Source organism: Quercus robur, chromosome 5 (assembly GCF_932294415.1).
Source record: "Quercus robur chromosome 5, dhQueRobu3.1, whole genome shotgun sequence".
In the NCBI taxonomy this organism is placed as follows: domain Eukaryota; kingdom Viridiplantae; phylum Streptophyta; class Magnoliopsida; order Fagales; family Fagaceae; genus Quercus; species Quercus robur.
The window spans coordinates 56,582,670-56,607,259 of NC_065538.1; the positions used below are offsets into that span (position 1 = coordinate 56,582,670).

General features: G+C 34.2%; 2 protein-coding genes across 2 annotated transcripts; both read left to right on the plus strand.

The window, feature by feature from the left end:
• The first annotated feature begins 2,641 nt into the window (after positions 1-2,641).
• On the plus strand, positions 2,642-11,053 carry LOC126726405 (uncharacterized). The gene is made up of 7 exons (XM_050431669.1): positions 2,642-2,894; positions 4,392-4,457; positions 4,563-4,612; positions 4,744-4,808; positions 10,277-10,368; positions 10,626-10,697; positions 10,783-11,053. The coding sequence occupies exons 1-7, from the start codon at positions 2,892-2,894 to the stop codon at positions 10,819-10,821; spliced, it is 387 nt and encodes a 128-aa protein (XP_050287626.1). The 5' UTR covers positions 2,642-2,891; the 3' UTR covers positions 10,822-11,053.
• A 2,823-nt stretch (positions 11,054-13,876) lies between these two features.
• LOC126726406 (two-pore potassium channel 3-like) lies at positions 13,877-20,574 on the plus strand. Its single transcript, XM_050431670.1, has 3 exons — positions 13,877-15,335; positions 19,861-20,120; positions 20,215-20,574. The coding sequence occupies exons 1-2, from the start codon at positions 14,200-14,202 to the stop codon at positions 20,006-20,008; spliced, it is 1,284 nt and encodes a 427-aa protein (XP_050287627.1). The 5' UTR covers positions 13,877-14,199; the 3' UTR covers positions 20,009-20,120; positions 20,215-20,574.
• The last annotated feature ends 4,016 nt before the right edge of the window (positions 20,575-24,590 follow it).

Sequence of the window (24,590 nt, forward strand, 5' to 3'; positions counted from 1 at the left end):
GCTCTTAATTGACCCATTAATTATCTTACCGAGCTCAATTTAAGAATGCAAATCTAATAAAAATCATGTCAATGGGATTAATAATAGCTCATCCACATTCCACTTATGTTGGTGGATTTTATATGTGGGTTCGATTATAATTTTTTTATTATAATCGAACCCACATATAAAATCCACCAACATAAGTGGAATGTGGGTTCCATTATAATTTTTTATTTGCTGAATAACAGGAAATTTCATTAGAATAAGGCGACTAAGAAGGGGACCTCTTCATCTCACCGCTCCTTGATGAAAATCCAATGAGAGAAACAAGAGAGAGAGGAAGGGGCCCCATGAATTACAAGAGGAAGCCCATTTTGAAAGATTATGGACAACAAAAATGACAGATCAAGGAATAAAGTAAAAAAAGAACCAACAATAAGGGGGATTTTGACAAGATTTGCCATAATGTCATCAACAACAAAGCTAATCCAGAGGTGATCTATTGATAATTCTAATGATTCTCAAATAATAATAATAATAATAATAATAACCAAAAAATTGGATCGATTCTACTGGAGTTAATTTAACTTAACAAAAATGGAAAAAAAGAAAAAGAAAAAAAGAGTCTAATAAAAAAAGAGTCAACTCAATATTGTTTGAGGTACTGATCAATTTAAGTAGGACATAATATATTTAAATATTAATTAAATAAAATTATTTAATATTGACTAATTCTTTTTTTGTGTGGAAATACTGTACAAAATTAAGGTTTTTATTTATTTATTTTAAGAATCAAGCTTAATTTGATTAATTAAATACATAACTTGATGAATTAATTCTAACAAAATTAGGGTCAGTTAATATCATATAGAGAATCAAATATTATAGTTCAAGCATACAAAAATTTAATAAAAAGAAATGAAAAGTTTATATTTGTGGGGAGTGGAAGAGTCTTCATCCAGGCCTGGGGCCCAAAAAGTAGTTAGGCTATGGGAAATGAGTTGGACCCATCTTATATGCTACAAGGGAGGCCCAAGAGATAATGAGTTGTGAAGGAAAAGCAGCTAATCCATCCTAAGTACTACGGAAGAAGAAGACGACGCAGGAAGGTAATTCTTGTGGAGAAGTAAAGAATTAGTCTTATCAGAAGGACGCTGCACAGATTGTCCACGTGTGGTTTCCAAGAGATGCCTAGAACCATGGGAAACTTCTAGAACATGCAAGAAGATCGAAGATCTTTGCCTCTACATTAATGATGAGGTTCTTACCTAACCTCTGCGGCATTAAATACAAACAAGACAGTCTGAACAGTACAAGCAACTCCCAAAAGTCAGAGTTCCAGGATAAGGGTGGGAAGAAAACCGATAAAGTTAAGGAAAATATTCTTGAGACTTTGGCAGGCAACATGACAGCTGTAGTGATAAGAGTAGGGATTGAAGCTATAAAAGGAGAGGGAGAGGCAAAAGGCAAGGGATCCAAAGAAAAAGAAGGAATATGATACATAGAAGAAAATTCAATCAGAGAGAAAGTAAGGGTAACACTGTGGGAACGAGAGAGTTACCTATTGTAATATCTAGATAGAAATTGTAACATTTGAGGTCAAAGAAATCAATTGCTTGAGTTTTCCATTGTGAAGTATTTATCTCTTGTTGTTTACTTATATATAGGTTGTTTGAATAATCGTAGTGGTAATCCACGGAGAACTCCTCAGGGGGCCAGTTTTTGTGTCCCCATAATATATATATATATATATATATATATATATATTTATTTATTTATTTATTTAAAGAGGGGTTTACTTTATCTTGGATATATGGAGATGCATGGTTAAGTAAAGTTGTAATTTAATTTCAATTTTGATTTTGGTATTAAGAGAGAGATAGAGATTGTTTGGTATACAGGCATGAGGGAGATTAAGTAGCTAATGTTGAAAATTTACCATTTAGAATATTGGTTTACAAAAATTAATCATTATTAATAATTGAGTTTATTTACAACTTTTTTTTTTTTTTTCAAACAATTTAGGATTTAAATTGGATTGCATTTGTATAGGTCTAATATTTTTGGAGAACTTATTAGAGGTGAGAAAAATAATGCATAATTTTTTTATATAAATTTTTTATCTCCTTTCATAAGGAAAGACAAGGGCTTTTGATAAGGACATAAGGCCTTTTTGTAGTGGGAGTGTTAGGTTTAGGCCTTGTACTGACCCTAGATAAAGAATAAGGTAAAACATGTTGTTAGTCTCTAAATTTTAGCTCATGAGCAATTTTAGTCCTTAAAGTTTAAAGTGATTCTTTTTAGTTCTTTAAATGACATAGACAAATTATAAATTGACACATTATCACTCTTTTAGACACATTTATGGACTAAAATCAATCCTATTAAATTTGTAAAGGATTAAAATCAATTACTTTTGTTTATTTTATTTTATTTTATATAAGGTAGAAATTATACTATAACCTAATCTAAGTGTATATGTGTGTGAAACTCTCTATTAGAAACTTGAACTTCGACCCTGACCTTCTATACTTCACAAATACTTATACTTATAGAGTGACTATCACGTTAAAGGGATGACAGTTACTTTTGTTTTGTTAGTAACCGAAAGAAATGGCTTTAACTTTAAGAATCAAAATCAAAGTGTCTTTTGCCCTCTAAAAATAGGAAGGAAAGTGAAAAAAAGAAAAGAAAAATATTGCAATGGGTAATGGAACAATGGTGGACCTGAGGCCCATAAAAAGCCTGTAAAATTGCGTCTTACAAACGCGAGTGCAAGCTAAAACACAAACCCCCAAAAAATCTGTTGCTTTGTGTGAAGGAGAAGAAGAAGAAGAAGAAGAAGATCCTAATTCCCAAATCCACAGGAAAACAAAACCCACTTTGCTTCTCTGCGTTCAAATCAAACAATGGTGCGTATTACCTATTTTTCTCAAGAAAAAGGAAAAAAAAATTCATTTTTTTGGACCAACCAAACAGAGCGTTAGGTTTTGTGTTCATCTTGTAAAAAGTTAGTTAGCGATGAGTTGATGTTGTTGTTGTTGTTGTTTCTGATTTCATGAACTGAATGTCTTATACACTTGCTCACTTTTCAGATTCTGGGTATTGTAGCTTTTGGATCATTGTAATGTGAAAATTATGCTATTGCAATTGTGTCTGTGTGATGTGATTTTGATAACTGTGAATTGGCTAAGAAATAGTTAGTGAAAAATGAAAACCCATTTTTTATTTGTTTGTGTAAAAGCTGAGCAGGGCAAAATTGAATCTGGGGTATGCTCATTTTTAGTGGGTTTGCTTTGCTTGGTCTTTGAAGAGATTTTAGTACTTGGTGGTTTTTGGATACTCTGACTACAATAATGTGCATGTGTGTGTTCCTGGGCATGAGCATGAATTGCTTAGTTAGTCCATCGGATTAGTGGGGTCAGTTGCATGTTGGTTATTCTGGCTAGAGGCGAGTCCAATGGGCTCTTCTTTAGAAAGGTTCCCTACCTATTAAAAAAGGGAATCAGCTTCAATGAATCAAAAAGAATACTGTGTGTGATACCAATGATACATATGAAATGTGGCTACATTGTTGGGTCAGGATAATTAGCGAACCTAGCTAATAATCGCTTTTAAAAGGACGAACTATGATTTATGAAGCAACTTGATATTCCTTAGAGTTTGTGCATTATTAATTAGCAATGATGTATTTTTATAAGGTGTGAAACTGAATATCTAGTTGCATAAAGAATAACACATAAGTTGAGTCTGTTCTGGTCATAGAAGAAACCTTGATCATGATGATAAGCTGCTAAATATAGTCTAAAAGAAATAGAAGGAAAAATCAGAAAGTGAAGTCGTCTATGTACTCGCTTGTTCTCATGAGCCCACACTTGCAAGAGTCACGTGAAATATGCTTCCCAAGTAGTGCTCGTCTGTAGTGAGGATACTCTGCTATCAACTCTGCAAGCAAGAAAGGCCATACAATTTGGTACTCAAATAACTAAGCTTTTTGTAAGAACAAATGAAGACAGTGAAACTTCAAATTCAATAATTGTTGAAATGGAATTTCACCTTGAAGCTGTTACCCAAGTATTCTTGCTTTCTCTCTTGTTATGTGTACACACTCCAGATGCTGCTCATAGTACTGAATTTTGTATTCAATGTTTTGTGCTGGATCAGCATTTGATATTTGATTATGGTTCCATTGACGGATGTTTACAGTTTTCTCATTGCAATATGGCTTAATAAATGCTAAAATTAGCACCTTAATTCGACTGATAGGCATTGGTAATAAATTTTTTTGGTTTTCTAGAATATGGTGCCCTTTGGGAGTGTTTATTTAAATTTGAAGTTTTTCCCCCCGTCCTTTTTTACTGGAACAATTATTTGGGTTTCAAAATTTACCACTTATTGTTTTTATTTAGGCTGATCCTGAGTTAGAAGCAATCAGACAAAGAAGAATGCAGGAGCTTATGGGTCAACATGGTGCGGTAGGCAATCTTCTTTTGACATGATGTAAATTTTTTGCATAATAGTATTGCAGCTTGCTTCTCATGCTTTGGTGTTGATTGCTTCTCATATTATTTGATATACAGGGGAATCAACAAAATTCTGAACAGCAGAATGCTCAGGAAGAGGCCAAGAGGTTGGTTTTTGAATCTAGTTCTAGGCTTGTGGCATTATGCCACAAATGTTCTGCCAGTTCAAGGGTTTTTACTGTAAAGGCAATTACTTATTTATTTTTAAGTTATTGATTTGAGCAAGAAATTTATTTAGGGAGGCAGAGGAACGGAGGCAAATGATGCTTAGTCAGATTTTGTCAGCTGAAGCACGGGAAAGACGTAAGGTCAAATCTGAAATTAGTGGTTGTAGTTGTTTATTAGGACTGTTAATTTTTTTTTCCTCTTTATATAATCATATCTTCATATGTTTGTCAGCTCTTGAATTTTCCTGAAGAATTTACTCTTGGATACTGCTTGTCTAAAAGGCAACCAATTCTAATCTTGGTTTATTTTTATATTTGATCTCCTATTGCCTGTTGGTAAACTATGCAACTTGCACTCAATCATGATATCACTATGTCTTATCATATAGGTCTAGCAGTGTTTCTGTTGTTTAAGAAGTTTGGACTGGTCACTTTGGTCATGAATGGAGAATTTAATTCTCAAAATGTGAGGAAGTCTACCAGAATTCTTTATTTATTTATTATTATTTATTTTATTTTATAGGTAAGTAAAAACTTCATTAAAAATAAACCTAAGCAGTTAAAAAAAAAACAGTTACCCTGGTACACAGGGAGTGTACCAAGGGCAACAAAAGCTAAACAAAACTACATAAATCTTGAAAATCCAGCAAAGAAGGTTAGGCGAGACCGCTCATAGCAGTCATCCAATCAAATAAAGACAGTATGAAAAAGCATTCAACTCTATGATAGAATGCTCCTCCCCTTTGAAAGTTCGGTTGTTCTGCTCCCTCCAAATAATCCTCATAATACACTGCGGAATAGCACCCCAAACAGTTGGTGCTCTATGTCACCCAACGCTTCCATGCCAACAAGCTAGCAACACAACCACTTGCTTAGAAATAACCCAAGAAATACCAAACAATCTAAATACAAACGACTATGGGTTATATGCATAGGAATAATGAAGGAGTAGGTGACCCACCAATTTCCAATCATTCTTACACATGCAACACCTGTTAACAACACAAATATTCCTTACTCAAATTATCCAATGTGAGAATCTTTCCCTTAGCAGCTGTCCAAGTGAAAAAGGCAACCTAAGAAGGAGCTTTCACCTTCTAGATACTTTTTTAAGGGAAAGAATGGCTTCCTCTACCCGTTAAAGTTTAATAAGATGACTTTACTTCAAAGAAACCACTCCAGGTAGGTAACCCGTAACCACACCAATTTATCTTCCTCATTCTGACCAACATCAGCAGAGTAAAGAAGAGAAAAAAAAGATTCCAAGCTCTCCAACTCCCAATCTTGTATCTGTCTAATAATGAGCACATCCCAATGAGCAATCCCATTTTTCTAACACAAATGTTTGGCCACAAACGCATCCTTGTTCCTTGCAATGTGATTCAACAGTGAGAAAGTCTTCTTAAGAAGTTGCTCCCCCTCCCCACACCACACACGTCATCCCAAAAATGAATCTGAGAACCCCTCCCCACCTCAAACTGGACATTTTGGGAAAAACTTCCCCAACCACCTCTAATTTACTTCCTCAAAGAAACCCCATGAGGTTCATTTGATACTCCAGAACACCAATCACTCGTACAGCAGCTATATTTGTTATCTATCACTACTCTTCACAAAGCATTTGTCTCTAAAGCAAACTGGCATAACCACTTACCCAATAAGGCAGTGTTAAAATAAGTAAGACTTCTAATACCCAAACCACCCGATTGTAGTGGTTGACATACAGTCTTCCAATTAACCAATTGCATTTTAACTTCATTGCCTAAACCACCCAACAGAAGATCCCGCTGCAAATTTTCCAATCGGTGAGCCACACTGGTAGGGATCGGAAACAATGATAAGAAATGGGTAGGGACACTAGAAAGGGTACTCTTGATGAGAGTAATTCTCCCACCTCTAGATAAATACCTCTTCAAAGCACAACAATAAGTCGTTTCTCCATCCTTTTTAATATCGAAGTCCAAACAGCAGTGGATTTAAACTGGGCCCCCAATGGCAATTCATGGGCAATGACACCACTTTACATCCCAAAATTGCAGCCAGATCATCTATATTAGGCACCGCTCCAATTGGAACCATCTCAAACTTGCTAAAATTAACCCTTGATCCAGAAGCAGCTTCAAAGCACAACAATATGCATCTCAAATAACCAATCTGCTCTGGAGTTGAACCACACAAAATAAGGGTATCATCAAACAAGAAATGTGAGATCAACAGTGCATCCCACAACCCCCCCACCCCCCCCCCCCCCCCCCCCCCCCCAACAAAAAACTCCTTTCTCTCAAACCCCTGAATGAAGCCCCTATCAACTGCCCTCAACATTAACTTGCTAAAGGCCTCCATTGCTAAAACAAATAAAAGAGCAGAAAGAGAATCCCTTGTCGCAGGTCCCTAGAGCTTCCAAAAAATCCACTAGGAGTTCCATATACCAGAATAGAATTCTCTTTTGATACTTGTGAATGCTATCTTTACCTTCTTGATTGTAACGATAATATTTAAGTGATGTGTGTTTGTCTATTATCAATATTAGTTTGCTGTTTGTTATATTTCTTCTCTTCCTTTTGTTTTTGTGGCAGACAACACTTGTAGGTTTAAGCCTTTTATATATATATATATATATATTAATTTATGATAAGTAGGTTTAAGGCTTTTTTTATTTTAGGGTTTTCGTTGTAAGATTATAGATGAATTCGGGTCAATGTGTGTGTTTGTAGGGCTGTCCACCGTAATACTGGTTGATTGTTGTTGTGTTTTGTTTGTTTTTCTTTCTTCTCCTTTGGCTTGACAATATCTGTATGGCTCAATGGGTTTCGCTGGGCATGCCTAAGAGCATTGTGGATGTGCTATTTGGTTGGAGGTCATGGTTTGGTAAACATCAGAGCCCTATTGCTTGGAATGTTGCCCCCTTATACTTAATGTGGACCATGTAGTGGGATAAAAGCAATTACACTTCGAATGGTGTGGAACTCTCAATCATTGAGCTGAAAATGAAATGACCATATGTGACAATGTTGTTTGAGTGGTCCCACAACCTTGGCACAGGGATAAAGTTTCTATTGTCAATTTTTTGAGTCTCTCCCTTCGTTTGGAAAAAGGTGTTATTGTAATTCTTCAGGGGAGCTTTGTGTGTATATCATGTATTCAACTATTCATGTGGGTTCTCCTCTATTTTAATAAAATGTTACTAGTTATCAGGAAAAAAAGTAAACCGTATGGCTCAGAGTTTTTAAGGTCTGTGAAGGGAATTATGGTTGTGTTTTGTGTGGTTTTTAGGTGTTTTTACAGAATACAGTAAAACAAGTTGCTCCAATTCTACATCAAACAAAATTTTAGATCTCAATAAAGGTAGTAGGGTTTTCTGGCCAATGGGTTTAGGTTAACTGGATGAATCTAGTGTTAATGATAGGATGATTATGGCTGAGAGCTCTATGCTGCAGACTGTAAATTAACAAAAGAATAAAGAGAGAAGAACTCTATGCAAGTCTTTTCTTTGAATCACTGCAAACTCTGCAATAAATTCCCATATGTAAACTTGTTTGATTGTCTCTCATATGGAAGCAAAACTAAGACAAACCCACTTTGGAAATTCTTACTTAGTCAAGTCAAAACTTGCTCATAACTAAACAGAATTTTAGAAAGTCCCCAAATCGGAAACTGCCACTTAGCAAGTTTGAAAATTTCTAATAACTGCACAGGACTTAAACCTAAATTTTTTTATTTTTTTATAAGCAGGACTTAAAAGTCTCAAACTAGCATAAAGCTAGAATAAAATTAATTTGATCCGCACTCTTGCTCAAATTTACTTCCTTCTCGCAAGCAAATATTTTCAAACAACTTTTCTTTATGTTATGATTTCAAATATAATCCAAGTGGTTGGTTTTGGGTTATTGGTGTGAAAGCAAAGTTATAAAATTTTCACCGTATTGACTATTACAACTGAAAATTTTTGTACCGGTTACTAAACTGATATGGTTAAGCCCTCAGAAACATACTGGTTTAAATACTGGCCTGTTTCAGCCTATGCTGGCTGTTTCAGTCTGTTTTTGGAAAGTTCTGCTAGTAAATGCAATTCGGACTGGTAGAACTTCAGCTCCTCTTCTTTCTTTATTTTCTCTATCCCGTATGACAGCTCACGACTTTTCTTTTTGGTTTTCTCTGGGTTGTTAGATGGTTAGGTGTCATCTTTTCAAGTTTTACTCTCTAGGTGTACTTTCTTTTTTAATTAGATTTATTAGGGTCAACATATACTTTTTTTGTTTGATTTATTAGGTTGGTGGTGAACATGACCAGAATATGGCTGATTGGCTGGTGGCATGAGTTTGCATTTTTGAAGACTCTTCATGATTCTATGGCTTTTAAATTGTAACCAAATATGTATGTTCATATATATATATATATATATATTTTAAAGTTCATGAATAAATATAAATATATAAATAGCAATAATCCTGAAATGGTATTTTGGTATTGACTTGTACCAAGATATTTATGTTCCTTGGCTAATCTTAAACGGTCATTGGTATAGAACTTTGTGTCAAAGGCTAAGAAACATAATAATATTGACCAAAACTTAATAGGTTGAAAAAATTGATAGCCTGGGAATCAATTGTAAATAGAAGTGGTTTCCATGGCAGCATGCTTTCTTAGGCTTCACCTTTTTATGATGGAAAATAATTGATTAGAAGTGTACTAACAGTTATGCAGCATTATGATTGTGATGTTGGTAAAACCTATAAATTTTAATTAATTGTAGGTAAATATAACTCATGCACCTATATGGGGTTGAAACCTTTAACCTAATCCTCTATCCCTTATCTAAGTGGGGAAAGATTGCTGTTTGGTTCAAAGACCATTTGAAATCTCTTATACCTGAAAATTCTGTGACCCTTTTTTTTTTCTGGATACATAAATTCGGGGAGAAGACGTTAATTTTGAATAACCCTGCTGAAATGAGCTTCTAAATACTACCAGACATGATTTTATGTAAGTGGAGATCACTTGCTAATGTAAACTAATTCTTTTGGAATTGGTATGAAAGCAGACATTAGCTTACATGCAGAGGTGGAGATGACCTGCTAATGTAAATGGTACATGACAGATGTGTGATGTGCTTCACAGCAAATGTAAATGATACTTATTTGTTGCAAAACTTCTTAGAAATATTATAACATAAGATTCAGGTTATGATCTCCATTTTTCATTAGATGTCTTCTCTCCTGTAATTAATTTTCTGTGTCTTTTATTTTTTTTGCTTGTACTATTTGACTACTTTGTTCTCTTTTTGCATAAGGTTGTATTTTAATAAAGACTTTTCTTACTTATCAAAAAATAAAGGGGGCAATAAGTCACTGAGTGGACGGCAAGGTCATGGGTTAGGTGTGTGTATAATGGTAACTGTAACTTATGAATAAAAGAGGGCAGTAAAATCTAAAAAGCCAGTAATGATGCGTTATATCTCTTTGTAAATCAGCAGCATATGGGAATGCGTCTTAACCAGTTTGTACATTTGTTTCATTAGGCAAATTTGTTTGATTTTATTGTATGTTTATTCTGTATATGATTGGCATCACGTGTCCAATGTGTGTTGTTATGCTGTCTGTGCAGTTGCCCGAATTGCTTTGGTGAAACCTGAGAAAGCTAGAGGTGTTGAAGATGTGTTGCTAAATGCTGCTCAAAGGGGTCAGATAGTTGAGAAGGTATACCAAATCAATCTTGGGCTTATCATCTTATGTAACAATTGCATGCAACACCCCTCTCACTTGGTTGAGAAGCATGGGATCAATCGCTATGTGAGGGGCGTTTTATGCATCTGTTACACAAGATAATGCCTCACCAATCGTGTCCTAGTGCAATCTTACATGCCATTTGCTTTTGGTGGAGCATCTATCTTAAAAAATAAATCAAAAGAAGTCAGTCTCTGACCAATAGCACACACTTTACATTTTATATGTAGGTTTCTGAAGAGAGGCTCATATCATTGCTGGAACAAATTAACACCCAAACGACTAGGCAAACCAAAGTCACAGTAAGTACTCAAGGTTTTTTACAACTTACAAATTTTTTTTCCTCATTGCTGTAATTGCTGTCTTATATTGCTATATATATTCCAGATCCAGAGGCGTCGGAGTGTTCTTGATGACGATGATTAGCTTGTATCTGGAATGAGTGTGCTTATATGATTATATTATGCTGTTCGGATTGAGATACATCAATGGTACAATGCTTTGTTGGTTGTATATTAACAAAGTTTGCAGTTGTATTTTTATGGGCGAAATGTTTGGTTGAAAAGGATGTTGGAGTTGTAGATCTTCATCTTGCGTTATGTTTTATTACAGTATCTTTTATGCTTAATTATTGAATCAATGTTTGCTCCCTAAATAATTTGATGTTCATCCTAGTCCTATAAGTTGCTCTAATATTGATGCAAATTGAAAATTATCCCATGCAACAGTTTAGCTGGAATCTTCTCCTTAGAGATTTGAAACTCCAAGTCGCAGGATCAGAGACAAATACTTTTTTTTTTCAGTTGAACTACAGAATTAGCTATTTTGGTTAGAGTTCATGGGGCTCAAACGAAATACAAAATACTTATATAAATATATATATATATATATATATCTATTTGTGATAATGAAATATAAAATACTTGGAAGACATATGATCTATTTGGTACTGTACTTTTTATTATCAGATGGTACTATACATATTAATTGTCAATAGTTATTTATTTTCGTATTAGACGGAAAAGTATGGAAAAAAAAAAAAGTCAGCTTCCCTATAATCTAAATTTTTTCCTTATATATGCGGTATCTTTTTTGGTTTTCCTTGTATAAGCAGTATCTGTTTTTGGTTTGGTTTGGGTTCCTTATATGAGTGAGCCTTTTTCTTTTTGTTTTTGTTTTTTTTTTTTTTTTTTTTTTTTTAAATAATAATAGAAGAAGCCCCTTTCTTTCCCCCTACTTGATAATTCTTAACAAACATATATGATATATTGTACCCAAAATTATAATAAGTCTTATTTGGTGGAAGTGTTAGCAGCACGGAGAGCAATGTATCTTGCACAAGAACTGAACTTTACTCAAGTAATTTGTGAGGGAGACTCTTGAAGTTATCATTAAGACACTAAATATTAATAATTTCTCTTCCTCTAGCTTTGGGCATATCCTACAGGATATCAAGTCAGTTTCCTTCTCTTTCCGAAACTACATCTTCTGCCACACTAGAAGACAGGGGAATAGAGTAGCTCATGGTCTTGCTAGATTAGCCAATTTGTCTTCCAATTTTCAAGTCTGGATAGAGGATGTTCCACCAGATATATCTAATGTCTACATTTATGAAATTACTTAATAAATTTTCTCCTACTCCGGTTGGAGTGGGTTCTCAAAAAAAAAAAAAAAAAAAAAATTCAGAAAATGGTTGGTTGGTAAGAATCTTATTCGGTTAGTTGGTAAGAATGGGCCAAAGATTGGATCAAGTTCTTTTATGCACTAGATCCTTTGAAATGTGGACACGTAACAAGCGTTTGACACATCTGCATATCAATGAGTCTAGTACACATAAGCATTCTATCTAGGCTGATTTACATAAGAATTTAAAGTGGAATTCAAGGGAATTATCAATATTACATAGCTTGTTTGGTTGATAAATATCTAAAATGTAAAATATCTCATTTATCACGTTTTATTATATTCTAAACTATTCTTATAAAATTTTGTACCTTGAGTGTTCGTTTGGCAAAGATTATTTTTGCCAACTTATTTTACTATTCAGCTTATTTTTGCTATTTTACATGTGTCTCACTGCACTTTTTGGTACTATTTATGAGTCTCACTGTACTATTTCAGCTAACTTTTACCTTTATTTATATTATTTTCAGTAAAAAATTTTCAGTTTCAGCAAAATAAACAGATCCTAAATGAACCCTAAACCTTGTGTTTGAAATACCATAAGGTGCCAATGGGAAAATATCTCCTCCATTTAAATCCTCTAATTCCTTCTTATTTTTATGTGAGCGATAATTGATATTTATTTGCTCTTAAATATCATATATCTTACCTTTAAATAAGAATGAGAAAAAAATAAGGGGGTGTTTGTTTCATCAATTTCTATAACTCATATCTTTGTTTTCATAACTCATAACTCAAAACTCAAAAATAGTAGGATCCATAGCTAGAAGTTTGTTTGGCATCACCATAACTCTGTTTCCATCACTCAATTATCTGATTTTTGAGTTATGAGTTATGGAAAAAGAAAACACCTAAATGTGTTTTCAGTTTCCATAACTCATAACTTAATGACATTTTCGTAAATAATACTACATAGAGGGACCCACTGTCAGACTTTAGCCGCAACTTTTGATCATCTCTTTTTTTTTTCTTCACTGGGTTCGGTGCGTGTGTTTCTTCATCTTCTTTTTTCTCTTTTTCCTTTCACACTAGGAGGCTTCTTCTTCTTCCTTCTGATCTGGTTTTTTTTTTTTTTTTTTTTTTTTTTTTTCACTGGGTTTGGTGATACAAAAAAAAAAAAAAAAAAACTGTACCGAGTGATAGGTATGGGGTCCACAAACAGTGTGAAAAATATTGAGTGATGACAAGTGAGTGATGGTACCAAATAGGTAGAGTATTTTGAGTGATGAGTGATGAGAAATGAGTAATGAGTGATGAGTGACAGAAATTGAATGATAGAAAGAAGTCATCCAAAGACCGCCTAAAATTACGCAATCGGAGGAAATACTATCATGTTTCACTTATGACAAAAAAAACTTTCAATAATTCTAAAACCAAAATCTTAAGATCTTCTCACTATAAAGTAGTAAGATACAACTGGACAGCAACGGTCCACCACAATCGGAATTACCCACATCACCCATAAATCCATTTCTTGTACGAAAATTAAAATACCACCCAAACTATTTTTATGGAAAAAAAAGAAGAAGAAGAGAGAAATCCAGCATTTTCTTTTTCCAACATCTTTTTATGGAAAAAAAAAAAATAAAAAAGAAGAAGAGAAAAATCCAGCATTTTCTTTTTCCAACATATTTTTATAGAAAAAAAATATAAAAAAATGAAATAGAAAAAGAAGAGTGAAATCCAGCATTTTCTTCTTTCCAATTATTGGCCAAAAATGTCCAATCTGTGACGCAATGAGAAAGTACGGTTTCTTTTTCGACTGTCCATTTTCTTCCACACAAAACAAGGCGCGTTTCCCCAAGTAAATACACCTCTCCCTTTTTCTCTCTCTCTCTCTCTCTCTGCACCGCATACCGAATCCATTAACACTTTTCTCTTTCTCAAACTCTCAACTTCCCTCGCCACCTTCCTAGGCTTCACAGTTACTTCACAGTCACACACGCACAAACCATTAAACACAAACACAAAAACAAACCGACCGAATCATACTCTCAACAACAACAACCACCCTTTTTCTCGAACTCTTTGTTTGTGTTGTTTCATTCGTTCCATATAAAACAAACATCCTTAAATTACTTTTTTTTTTCCTTAAACCAAGACAAAAATTTTCAGACCCACATGGAGAAAGAGCCTCTGCTTTCTTATCTAAGCCCAAGAAAAAAATATCAAACAACACCACCGCCAGTATTAGTACCACTCCCAGAAAACGATGAGATCTCTATCCCTTTAACACCTTCTGAGCTCAAAGACCGTCTCATCTTTGGACCCTTTTCCTCTTCTCCACAAGAAGCTTCACCTTTAGTTGATGCCTTGACCCTTTCTCTCAGTTCTCCAAGACCCTCTTCTTCTTCCGTTTCTATATTTGACCCTTCAACCCCACAAGCTCATGACACGCCTCAATCCCAACAAGCTTGGCTACTTGACCCCAATTGCCCATGGACCAAAACAAATCTTCACCGATCCAAAACTGCACCGGCTATGGCTGTTCTCAACGATTTTACCCACCCGTCTGTGCCAAGACCTCAATTTGGGTCTCAATCTGTTGTGGGTCAAGCTTGTATTCTTCTAATTTTGTATCTGTCATTAGGGGTGGTTATTTATTGGTTTAATAGGGACGATTTCTCTTCTAATGAGACACACCCTGTTGTGGATGCTTTGTATTTTTGTATTGTCACAATGTGTACCATTGGTTATGGTGACATTACGCCCAAAACTACAACAACCAAGTTGTTCTCCATATTGTTTGTGTTGGTGGGGTTTGGTTTTATTGATATATTGCTGAGTGGGATGGTCAGCTATGTGCTTGATTTGCAGGAGAATTATTTGTTGAGGACTATGAAGAGTAAGGGTGGGAAAGAAGCCGGGAGGTCTTATATTGTTGATGTGAAGAAAGGGAGGATGAGGATTAGGATGAAGGTGGGATTGGCATTGGGGGTTGTGGTTCTCTGTATTGGAATTGGGGTGGCTGTAATGCATTTTGTGGAGAAGCTTGGGTGGGTGGATTCGTTTTATCTTTCAGTTATGTCGGTTACCACAGTTGGGTACGGTGACCGAGCTTTTGAGTCCTTGACTGGTCGTATTTTTGCTTCCATTTGGTTGCTGTTTTCGACACTCGCGGTTGCTCGAGCATTTTTGTACTTGGCCGAGGCAAGAGTTGATAAGCGGCATAGGAGGATGGCAAAGTGGGTTCTTGGTCAGGACATGACTGTCTCTGAGTTTCTTGCCGCTGACATTGACAACAATGGCTTTGTGAGGTATATATTGGCCTTGAGTCATTTGCTTGCATTTTTATATTAATAATTATTTTGTGGTTTATGCATCTCCATTTTATTGTATTATGTATTGATAGATAAGCTCAAATGTGAGATATTGAAGGTAACAAAATAATAAATGCAACCTATGTTTATTACTTCAAGAATGAAATAAATAACAAGTGCACTTCATTTATATGAAAACTTAAATGTCAAATAATCGTTTATTTCTTTATAGAAACTTAGGAATTGGGAATAATTGTTTACGGAATGTGAGTACTAGGTCCTTAATTTAGAAATGCTACATAATTATACTCTGTAGATTGATGAATTTGCTAGAAAAACCATTTGATTGCACAACTACTGTACTTTTATTTATTATGTCAAGTTTTAATGTCAAGTACTGTACTGTACATTTTAAAAATCGTATTGTTCATAACAATTTCTTTTTATTGATAAAAATTTATCAATAGGAGGGGAACCTAAGTGCAGAGGAAGTATGCAAATGAGTGCCCTAAAGAACTATAAGTTGAATTTACTCATAATATAGTTAAAGAGATCTACAAAAGAATGAGAAGCAACATTTCCAAATGCTATGTACCGCTAAGACAAAAATTTGAAGTAATAATAATTTCGGCTCAATAGTAGATAACTCAACACAGTTTCTCTCTTTTTCTCTCTCTCCCCAAACTATCCACATAAGGCAAAGATGTGTCATGAATGTGTTAGTTCCGTGAGAATTCCCACCACCCCCCCCCCCCCCCCTAATTTTTGTCCAAGAAAACTGAAGCATAGGCTTTTAAGTGTGTTGTTATGTGTGTGTAATTTTTTTTTAAAAAAAATATCATTATGAAAATAATAATATTATTAGTTGACCCCAAATAAATTAGCACTGGGGCTTTGTTGTATTATGACAATGGTCTTTTCTTATTTTTTGGAGATTTGTAAGTTTTTGCACATAAAACAAGAGTAAGTTTTTGTTGTACAATGAGAAAACTGTGGAAGTGTTGCAATCACCATGGCTCTAGCATGTTTTACTGGTTTTATATGATATGATAAAGATGCAACTCACGTTGGCAGTGCATCAACCATATTATTGTATAAATGTATTGTACTAATGGTTGCACATGACTATAAGGCCTAACTAATTTTTAAGTTTACATGAAATATATTCTGAAATTTCTGATTCCTTTTGATATGAGTTGTTGTTCTGTAAGAACCCCTCATTTCACTTTTAACATACATGTTTAACAATGTTCTCTGAGTGACTTAATGAAGTCCTATAATCTTCAGCTTTAACAGATTGTGAGGACTTTCTGTGTGAAGTAATGATGACTTAAATTTTATGTTGTGAGACTCGCTCCCCCCCCTCACCCAAAAAAGAAAAAGAAAATGAAGATGGTTGGATTTCTAATGTTATTTTTGGCTCTCTTGGGCTTTGGAATGAAGGCTCAGGTGAATTTCTCTTGCTTTTGTGATTCTAGTAAATTGTGATATAACTTTAATTAGAGGCCCTCTATATGCATTACCTTTGTAAGTGAGAACATAAAATATTCCCAAAATATAAAATTATATCTAAATTAAATATTAATTAATTAATTTTCGTGTCCTAGTTTTTCAAGAATTTCTGTGTCACCATGTCCCTTGCCGTGTCCATGGTTCTTAGGTCCATTGAGTGCATTGTAACTTACCAATAATAAAAAGTTACATTTGTCAAGGAACTTGAAATTATGTTGTACTTGTTGAATGCCTCCATCAAATTATGAGCATTGCATTCAACCATCTGGCTCTACCAATAATTAAATTTGGTTAGACATACCATACACTTTCATAATTCTTTTATTGTATTTGGTTTATCAAGATCATAACAGGGTTGTCTGTTAAAGTGGAAGGAGTTTAGGGCTTTTAGTTTGATCAGAATTAACATAAAATGAGGTTTGGAAGCAAAATGTTTAAAATATAGAAGAAACCAGTTGTGGAGTTTTCTGGGCAGCCACAATGAAGGGTTTTAAGTTTGGTTTTGGTGGGCTAATTGATGGCAAAAGGTCAAGGAGACCTTTTGGGGGTTCTGAGGATTGGAAGGGTGTGAGATGAGCCAGGATTTTGACCAATGAAAATTTGAGGAAGCGTTGGCTTATTGTTATTGATTGGTGTTGTATATGTTAAAGGGCAGAGGAGACCGTAAATCATCTACTCTTGCATTGCCCAATAGCCGGAGAGTTGTGGAGTATGGTGTACACACTTTTTGGGGTATCTTGGATTATGCCTAAGGAGGTTGAGCTTCTAGCTATCTGGCCAGGAAAATTCAGAAAACATAAGAATGGGGTGATTTGGAACGTCGTCCCCACTGTTTGATGTGGGGCATTTGGAGGGAGAGGAATGCTCAGATTTTTGAAGGAACTGAAAGAGTGATTCATGAGCTGAAGATGACATTTTTACAAACTTTGGTTGGGTGGACAAATGCATCGGGCATCTTCCTTTTTTCTTGCTTGACTGATCTGCTCGATAGATGTAGCTTGAGTTCTTTTTAGTTTCCGCTTATTCTTTCATTGTCCTTAGTACACGTCCTGTGTGCTTTGGTTTATTTTGTTGTTTTGTACTGTCCTCTTTTTCTATCAATGAAGCTTATTTACTTATAAAAAAGGTTGTGAGATAAGCCTTTGGTATGGGGTTGTAAAGAGGTAAGAAAAGGGCATAACTTGGGCTTGGTCTAAGGGTATGAGCAGTAATCTGAGACAGAAACATTGTTCTTTTGTTGTTTTGAGTTATTAAGGACTAGTTTTTTTATGGTGGAAAGGTTTGGGTTATCAAATTAGGATTTATCAAGGTTAAATAAGTCATGCTGGGATCTGGTTCCAGGATTAAGAGGGTGATGAAAATGCAGAAAATTACAGGGAAGAGTAGGAATTAGGAAAGAAAAGAGAGAGAAAAATGCAGCCAGATAACAATTCCTTCAAGTTCAAAAGTACTTAAGATCTCAGCAATTAAACTGTAATGATCTTTGGAGGGTACTCAAAGATTTATTGGTTTACATCCTTTCTTTATCCTAGTAGGTATTGGACTTCATCATTTAAAAACTTTGAACAATAGACCAAGCTGATAGAGCAAGAACTTCTTTCTGCAATTACTGCCCGCTTCCATCAATTATTAAGATAGAAAATTACCCTTGACTAAATAAATGTGGCTAAGTATGCTTTCATCTTTTCCTAAAAGGAGAAAAGGCAATCCAAAAGGTTCAAGATTACATGGTGATTTTGAATGCAATGCTGTGAATGCCTGAGTTTTTGTATTTGTACTTGTGGTGTTGTGACTTGATGCCTAGAAGATGAAATCCACAGTTCCATCACATTCCTGGACCTGGGTGATTTTAATGGACTTGATTGATTGTGACTGCCACTGATTAATGCTATTAGAGAGATTTGATTACTACTTGATTTTTTTCTCCATATAATGTTGTAATTTCATTATGAAGGCTTTTTTTTTTCCATGTCTGATGTAATTTAAAAACCATATTTTAAAGGGTCCAAAATTCACTAATGTAGGAAATTAATCATGGATTAATGATATTTTGGTTGGAAGTTTTCTAATAATGCTTTGAGCTGATTCTAAGGAAGCCTGGGTGCTGATTCTTGGGTCCTGTCATTATCCATGCTTGGTGGTGATTCCTAGGTTCTATTTTTCTGTTTTTAATCACTTGGTGCTAATTCCCAACAAACCTTATATGCTATTTCTGAGGTCCTATCTGTTTGTTTTTTTTTTCTTCTTTTGCTTCCCTAAGACAATTTTCCCTGTTTGATTTTATTGTCCTGCATCAGATTATCTACCTAGATTTTTGCATCAAAGACAAGGCAAATGGTTGATTATTGTTGCTTCTGTGCATCCAATGTTTATTTCCTCTATGTTTAGTTTTTGTTATGAAAATCACAGCCATGGTTATTGTTGCTTCTGTGGTCTATGATTTTACTTACCCAAAAACAGAAAAGGGGATCTCTCGTGAAATCTAGTGATAGAGTGATGTTCAAGTTTTTTCTGTGCTAAGGAATAACATGGCAAGTTTTTTTGGGTTAATTTTTTATAAGTAGTTTGTTTTGTTTGGTTAATAGTAGTACATTAGCTTCTGATTATACTAAAAAGAAGGTGGGATGTAATGTGGCATCCTGCTGATGATAAAGAATCCAATCCCTTGCCTTCTATTTTGTGGCCGTTTGTCATCTATCCGCACCTATTTTGACTTGAATGCAGATGTCTTTAGTAATACAATAGTGATAAAAGCCCCAGATGTATCATCTTCATTGTGACTGAATTTTTCTGTTCTTGTAGGAAGTAGCTATATTATTTGCTTGATCAGCTCATACTTGCTACTTCACTCATTTTTCTTTGTCTTGGTCCCTGATATTAACATTGATTTTCTTTCTTTCTTATTGTCAATGATTTTTTGTAGTCTTCATTTATCTTGAGTTCGAAGCCAACCCAAGCAGTTAGGTTGAGTCTTTGTTGAGTATTTTTTTTCCTGGTTTTATATATGCAGTAAATCAGAATATGTCATATACAAGCTCAAGGAGATGGGAAAGGTATCAGAGAAAGACATTATGCAGATCTGTGACAAATTTGATAGGCTAGACACTGGAAACTGTGGAAAGATAACTCTTGCTGATCTTATGGAGAACCATCATTGATATAAAAGACTCTTGGTAAGATTCTTATTATAATGCTACAGAAAGGCAGAAGAAAATCCACGTTGTTATTGTAAGTTGATGAAGGTGCTACTATGTATTCAAGTTCCATAAGGTAATTTATGAACTTAATTTCCTTATCAGTTGTTCCTCATTTGTATTTAAATTCTGATCTTTCAATTGAATAGCTATATCATTTTTTTTACTAGTGGGAGTTCTAGGTATCGATTTGAGTTGTTCAACAAGAACAGTGGATGAAGCGTGATTAATACGAGTGCATCACAAACACCATCTTTCATGGTTTTATTGCTCACTCAATTGTACAAATTGGTTAGAGACAGTGATGGTCACTGCATCTTCGAACTTGCCCTTGCCCTTGCCCTTGCCCATCATGATGTGCGGTAGATCAGGGGTTTTGACATGTGGAACAATTTTTCTGCCTGAAGCTATTTTCAACTTTGTACAAAGTTATGTTAGGACTACTTTTTCAAAGGTCTGTATTTATTCTTTGCGAAAACCTGATGATAAAAGATTATGATCAATCATTATAAAGTTTATTATTGGTTCTATATTTTGCTTTAGAGCTCCACTTTCTCTCCCTCACGGTGGGTGTTCACTGTGGTCAGATCTAGTTGATTGTTGTAAATACAAACAGTTCTTTTATTTTAAAATTACATGTTTCAGCCATCAGCCAAACTTATAGGTCAATTTCTTTTCTGTTTTATATGGACCATATGAGTTTGTTCATCAATAAGTTTTATAATGAAGGTACATGTCTACATCCCTTTGGAAATGACGGTTTCATAACTTTCATTGTGATTATGCAGCATTTGAAGTATCTCACCCTCACTCTCTGTGCACCAACTGATTGAGTTCCATTGCACCCATAGTTTGTCATTTCATTTTTTAGTTGTAAACTTTGTTTGCATTTGTGCGATTGCGATTTACAGTGGGACCCACGGTTACAGTAGCTAAAATATCACGCCCAAGACTGAAAAATGCATTTGTCAGTGGGTCCTATGCATTGTTCATGGGACTCACAAACCTCTTTTTTTAGTAAAATTTTAATTAAAAATGGGTTCCATTTAAAAATTATTTATTTTGTTACAGTGTTTTCAATTTTCAGCAATAAGTAGTATCCAAACAGACCCTTTGTGCCCAAATATGCTATGATATATAAAAAGTTGGAAGCATTGCATTGTTATGGATCTGGATCATAATCTTAGCTCCTGGGTAGGCTTTGGTATTTCAGAGAGTTGTAATTCAAATTTATCTTGCTTCTTAGATCTTTTCTTCTTCTTCTTCTTCTTCTTCTTCCTCCTTTTTTTTTTTTTGGTATTTGTTAGATTTGGATTGAGAGAATGATTTGGGTTTTTGGGTGGTATTGCAATGTCAGTATTTGTTATTAGTGATAGAAGGTGAAAATGGTTTGACCTCCATTAATGGTACTGTCAGAGTTTTTTTTTTAATTATAATTTATTGTAGATACGATAGAATTTGAACTTATAGGTGCGGTTTGGATCCGCGTTTGCTGCGTTCACGTTTGCTGCAATGCGTGCTTCAGTTTTTTTTTTTTTTTTTTTTTTTTTTTTTTTTTTTTTCTTCAACCGCAAATGTTGACTTTTCAACTGTGAACAGTGTATCTGTGCACTGTTTACATACCCACAAATATCACTTTTTAACAACTTTTTCATTAAAAATGAGTTTCACGGTACTATTCACACATTTAAAAATTATTTTACTACAGTGTTTTTAGTTTTAGCAAAATAAGTTCTATCCAAATGTGCCAGGATGATTATTCTTTACCATTGGCCAAAATAGCAATGGTTTTTTTTTTTGGGGAAAGCAAAATTTCAATCCTTGAGTTGATTGCATTTTTGGTTTTCATAGCTCTTGAAAGTTAGTAATCATTCTCTATCTTGAATGTGATACTTGTAAAAGCACTTTTTTATTTATTTTTTATTTTAGTTATTCTCTCTCTGGATCGATGGGTCAATCGTCTAAACCTTTGTATTATTCTAGTATATATAATTGGGCTAGGGGTATATTTGCACTGCAGATTTTATTCAGGTAGAAAGTATGGCAATTTTATCTAGGTGGTTACAACTTGTTGAGTTAGTATTTACTATTTAGCAATGTTTTTGTGTCAACTTAGATCATGTGAGAGTTTCATCCAATTTATAGCACCGTTGGATGGCTGTACTTTTTGAAATGAGAAGGGACCATGTTGTGTTTAGATGAAAGGATATCTTATAAGACTCTCTCACAATATGATCCACGCATGAAGTGATCATCTCATAAGATGCTTTTTTATCTTCATTTATAAGTCACCAACTTGGGTTTTTTATTTAGTAGTACATTTTGACTGCAATGTTAACTTACTCGGCCACTAAAGTGGGCCCTTTACTTTTGAATTCTTCACTCAAAAGTAGGCTTTGAATTAAACAAAAGCCTTGTTGACTTTTGAGTATTCTAGGGAAAAGTACAGCATCTTATCTTGATACTCTTTTTTTGATGGATATCTTATCTTGATGCTCAGTATTACGTGTAGAGGACCCAGATCGTTTGGATTTCTTACATGAACTCGTTGTAGAGTTAGTATTCAGTTTTGTTCAATCTTAACTAGCTCAAATAAACACCTCCCCCTTTTGGAGATGAGAATGATTTCCTTTGATTCGAAACTCCCAAGTTCTTTCTTGTCGAGTAGAAAGACATGCCTTGGTTGGGCCCGCTGATGGGCTGATCCTAATTTTATGAACTTTTTTAAACATCATAATGGGTTGCCTGATAGGCCTACGTTTTTTTTTAGTTAAATAAATCAGGCCAGTCGTTGATAATTATTGCACATTCTGAATCTGTGCCTCTATTAAACTACTAAAATTTCTAGAATGAAACTTTTAGGACCTAAATTTTTTGGTCTCTATTGCCATTTGGGCCTCCATTAAAGAATTCACTATGTCAACAATCTAACACTAGGACATATTGGTTTTTGAAGTCTACTAAGTTGAAAACCCTTAAATAGGGTAAGCTAGATAAAAGTTAAAAGGGAAAAAAAAAACAAAGAACTATGCCATAGGCCACGTCGTTCAGAGGGAGAAAGATTTTGAAAGAAGAGAAATGCATGATGATTAACATAAACTTTCAACACCTACAGAAAAGGTCAACAATCATTAAATATTACACAAGTATTCTAAAAAAAAACTATACAAATTACACATACACGTTTTGGAAAAATTTCAACAAACAAACTCAATACCTATCAATGATTGGGTAAAACTTAATACAACTTTTTAGGACCTAAGGTTTTCAAATAAATTCAATCATATGATTACATTGACCAATAACATACATGATTGAATTTAATTGTTTTTGACAAAAATAACTCTATTTGCATTGCATTGGTTAGTGTAGTCACGTTGTGAAATATAATTGGGGACATAAGGAATAATACTTGAGAAATTGTACAAATTTTAACCTTAATGATTTAATATTCTAATCTAAGTTAAACAAAAAGAAAATAATAAATAACCTACTAAAACACAAATTACAAACCTACACGACTATGAAGATAGATGAATTAGTTGGATTTTTACAAACATACGAGCTTACCTTCCTGGCTTCCCCTTCCCACGAATTATAAGAAGGGGTTTCCCTTTTCATGTCTAAATGTGTGAGTTGGGCTGGATTGATTGTTTAGGGAAAATAAAAAGGATTGTCGGTTCTGATCGATTTCTTCAGTTCCTTGAAGGCTTGAACTCCTCTAGTTTCAGGTAATTCAAGGATATAAATCATGTCTTGCTTGCAAAGATTGATTGGATGCTTATAATTGGGAAAAATATTATATGCAGTGAAGTTCTAAAAAGCACATACAAGGTCTGATGGATTGGTTAAGAAGGTCTTGAAGTGTCAATGCATCACCAATTTGGAAGGGAATTGAGAATTTGTAAGATCTCCATTATTAATGGAAGTTTGTTTTACTGTTGGTAATGGCTCTTAAATATAAGTATACCGTAGGTTCCATGGCTTGATGGCTTTATCCCAAGTTTGAGAATCAACTTTCTAGTATGCTGTTGAATATTAATTAACCTAGAAGACTTTAACGAGAGTAACTTCAGGCATTATGCCCCTTATTCTTCAAATAAAAGGTGAATACTACACACAATTTAGGTGGGCACGAGTTCAACTGCATCACCCAAAAAAAAAAAAAAAAAACCCTAGTGAGTCATTACTTATGAGTGGCATGCAAATTATGTATATATACACATATTATTTCATATATGTGTCATTGTTATACATACCTATATGCATATGTGTGCAAATGTGACACCAATTACATTTATTGCTATGTTAGTTTGTAAATATTCTTATATTGAAATTATTAACAACGTTTGCATTTTTCATAACTTAAAGGATGTTTGGAACGCACACTAAAGAGTTTCAAGGGCATAAATAATGGCCTTCAAGAGTGAATATATATATATATATATATATATATTTATATAATTTTTTTTAATACAAGATGGAAATTCTATGTTAGTTTGTAAATATTTTTATATTGAAATTATTAACAACTTTTATTGAAATT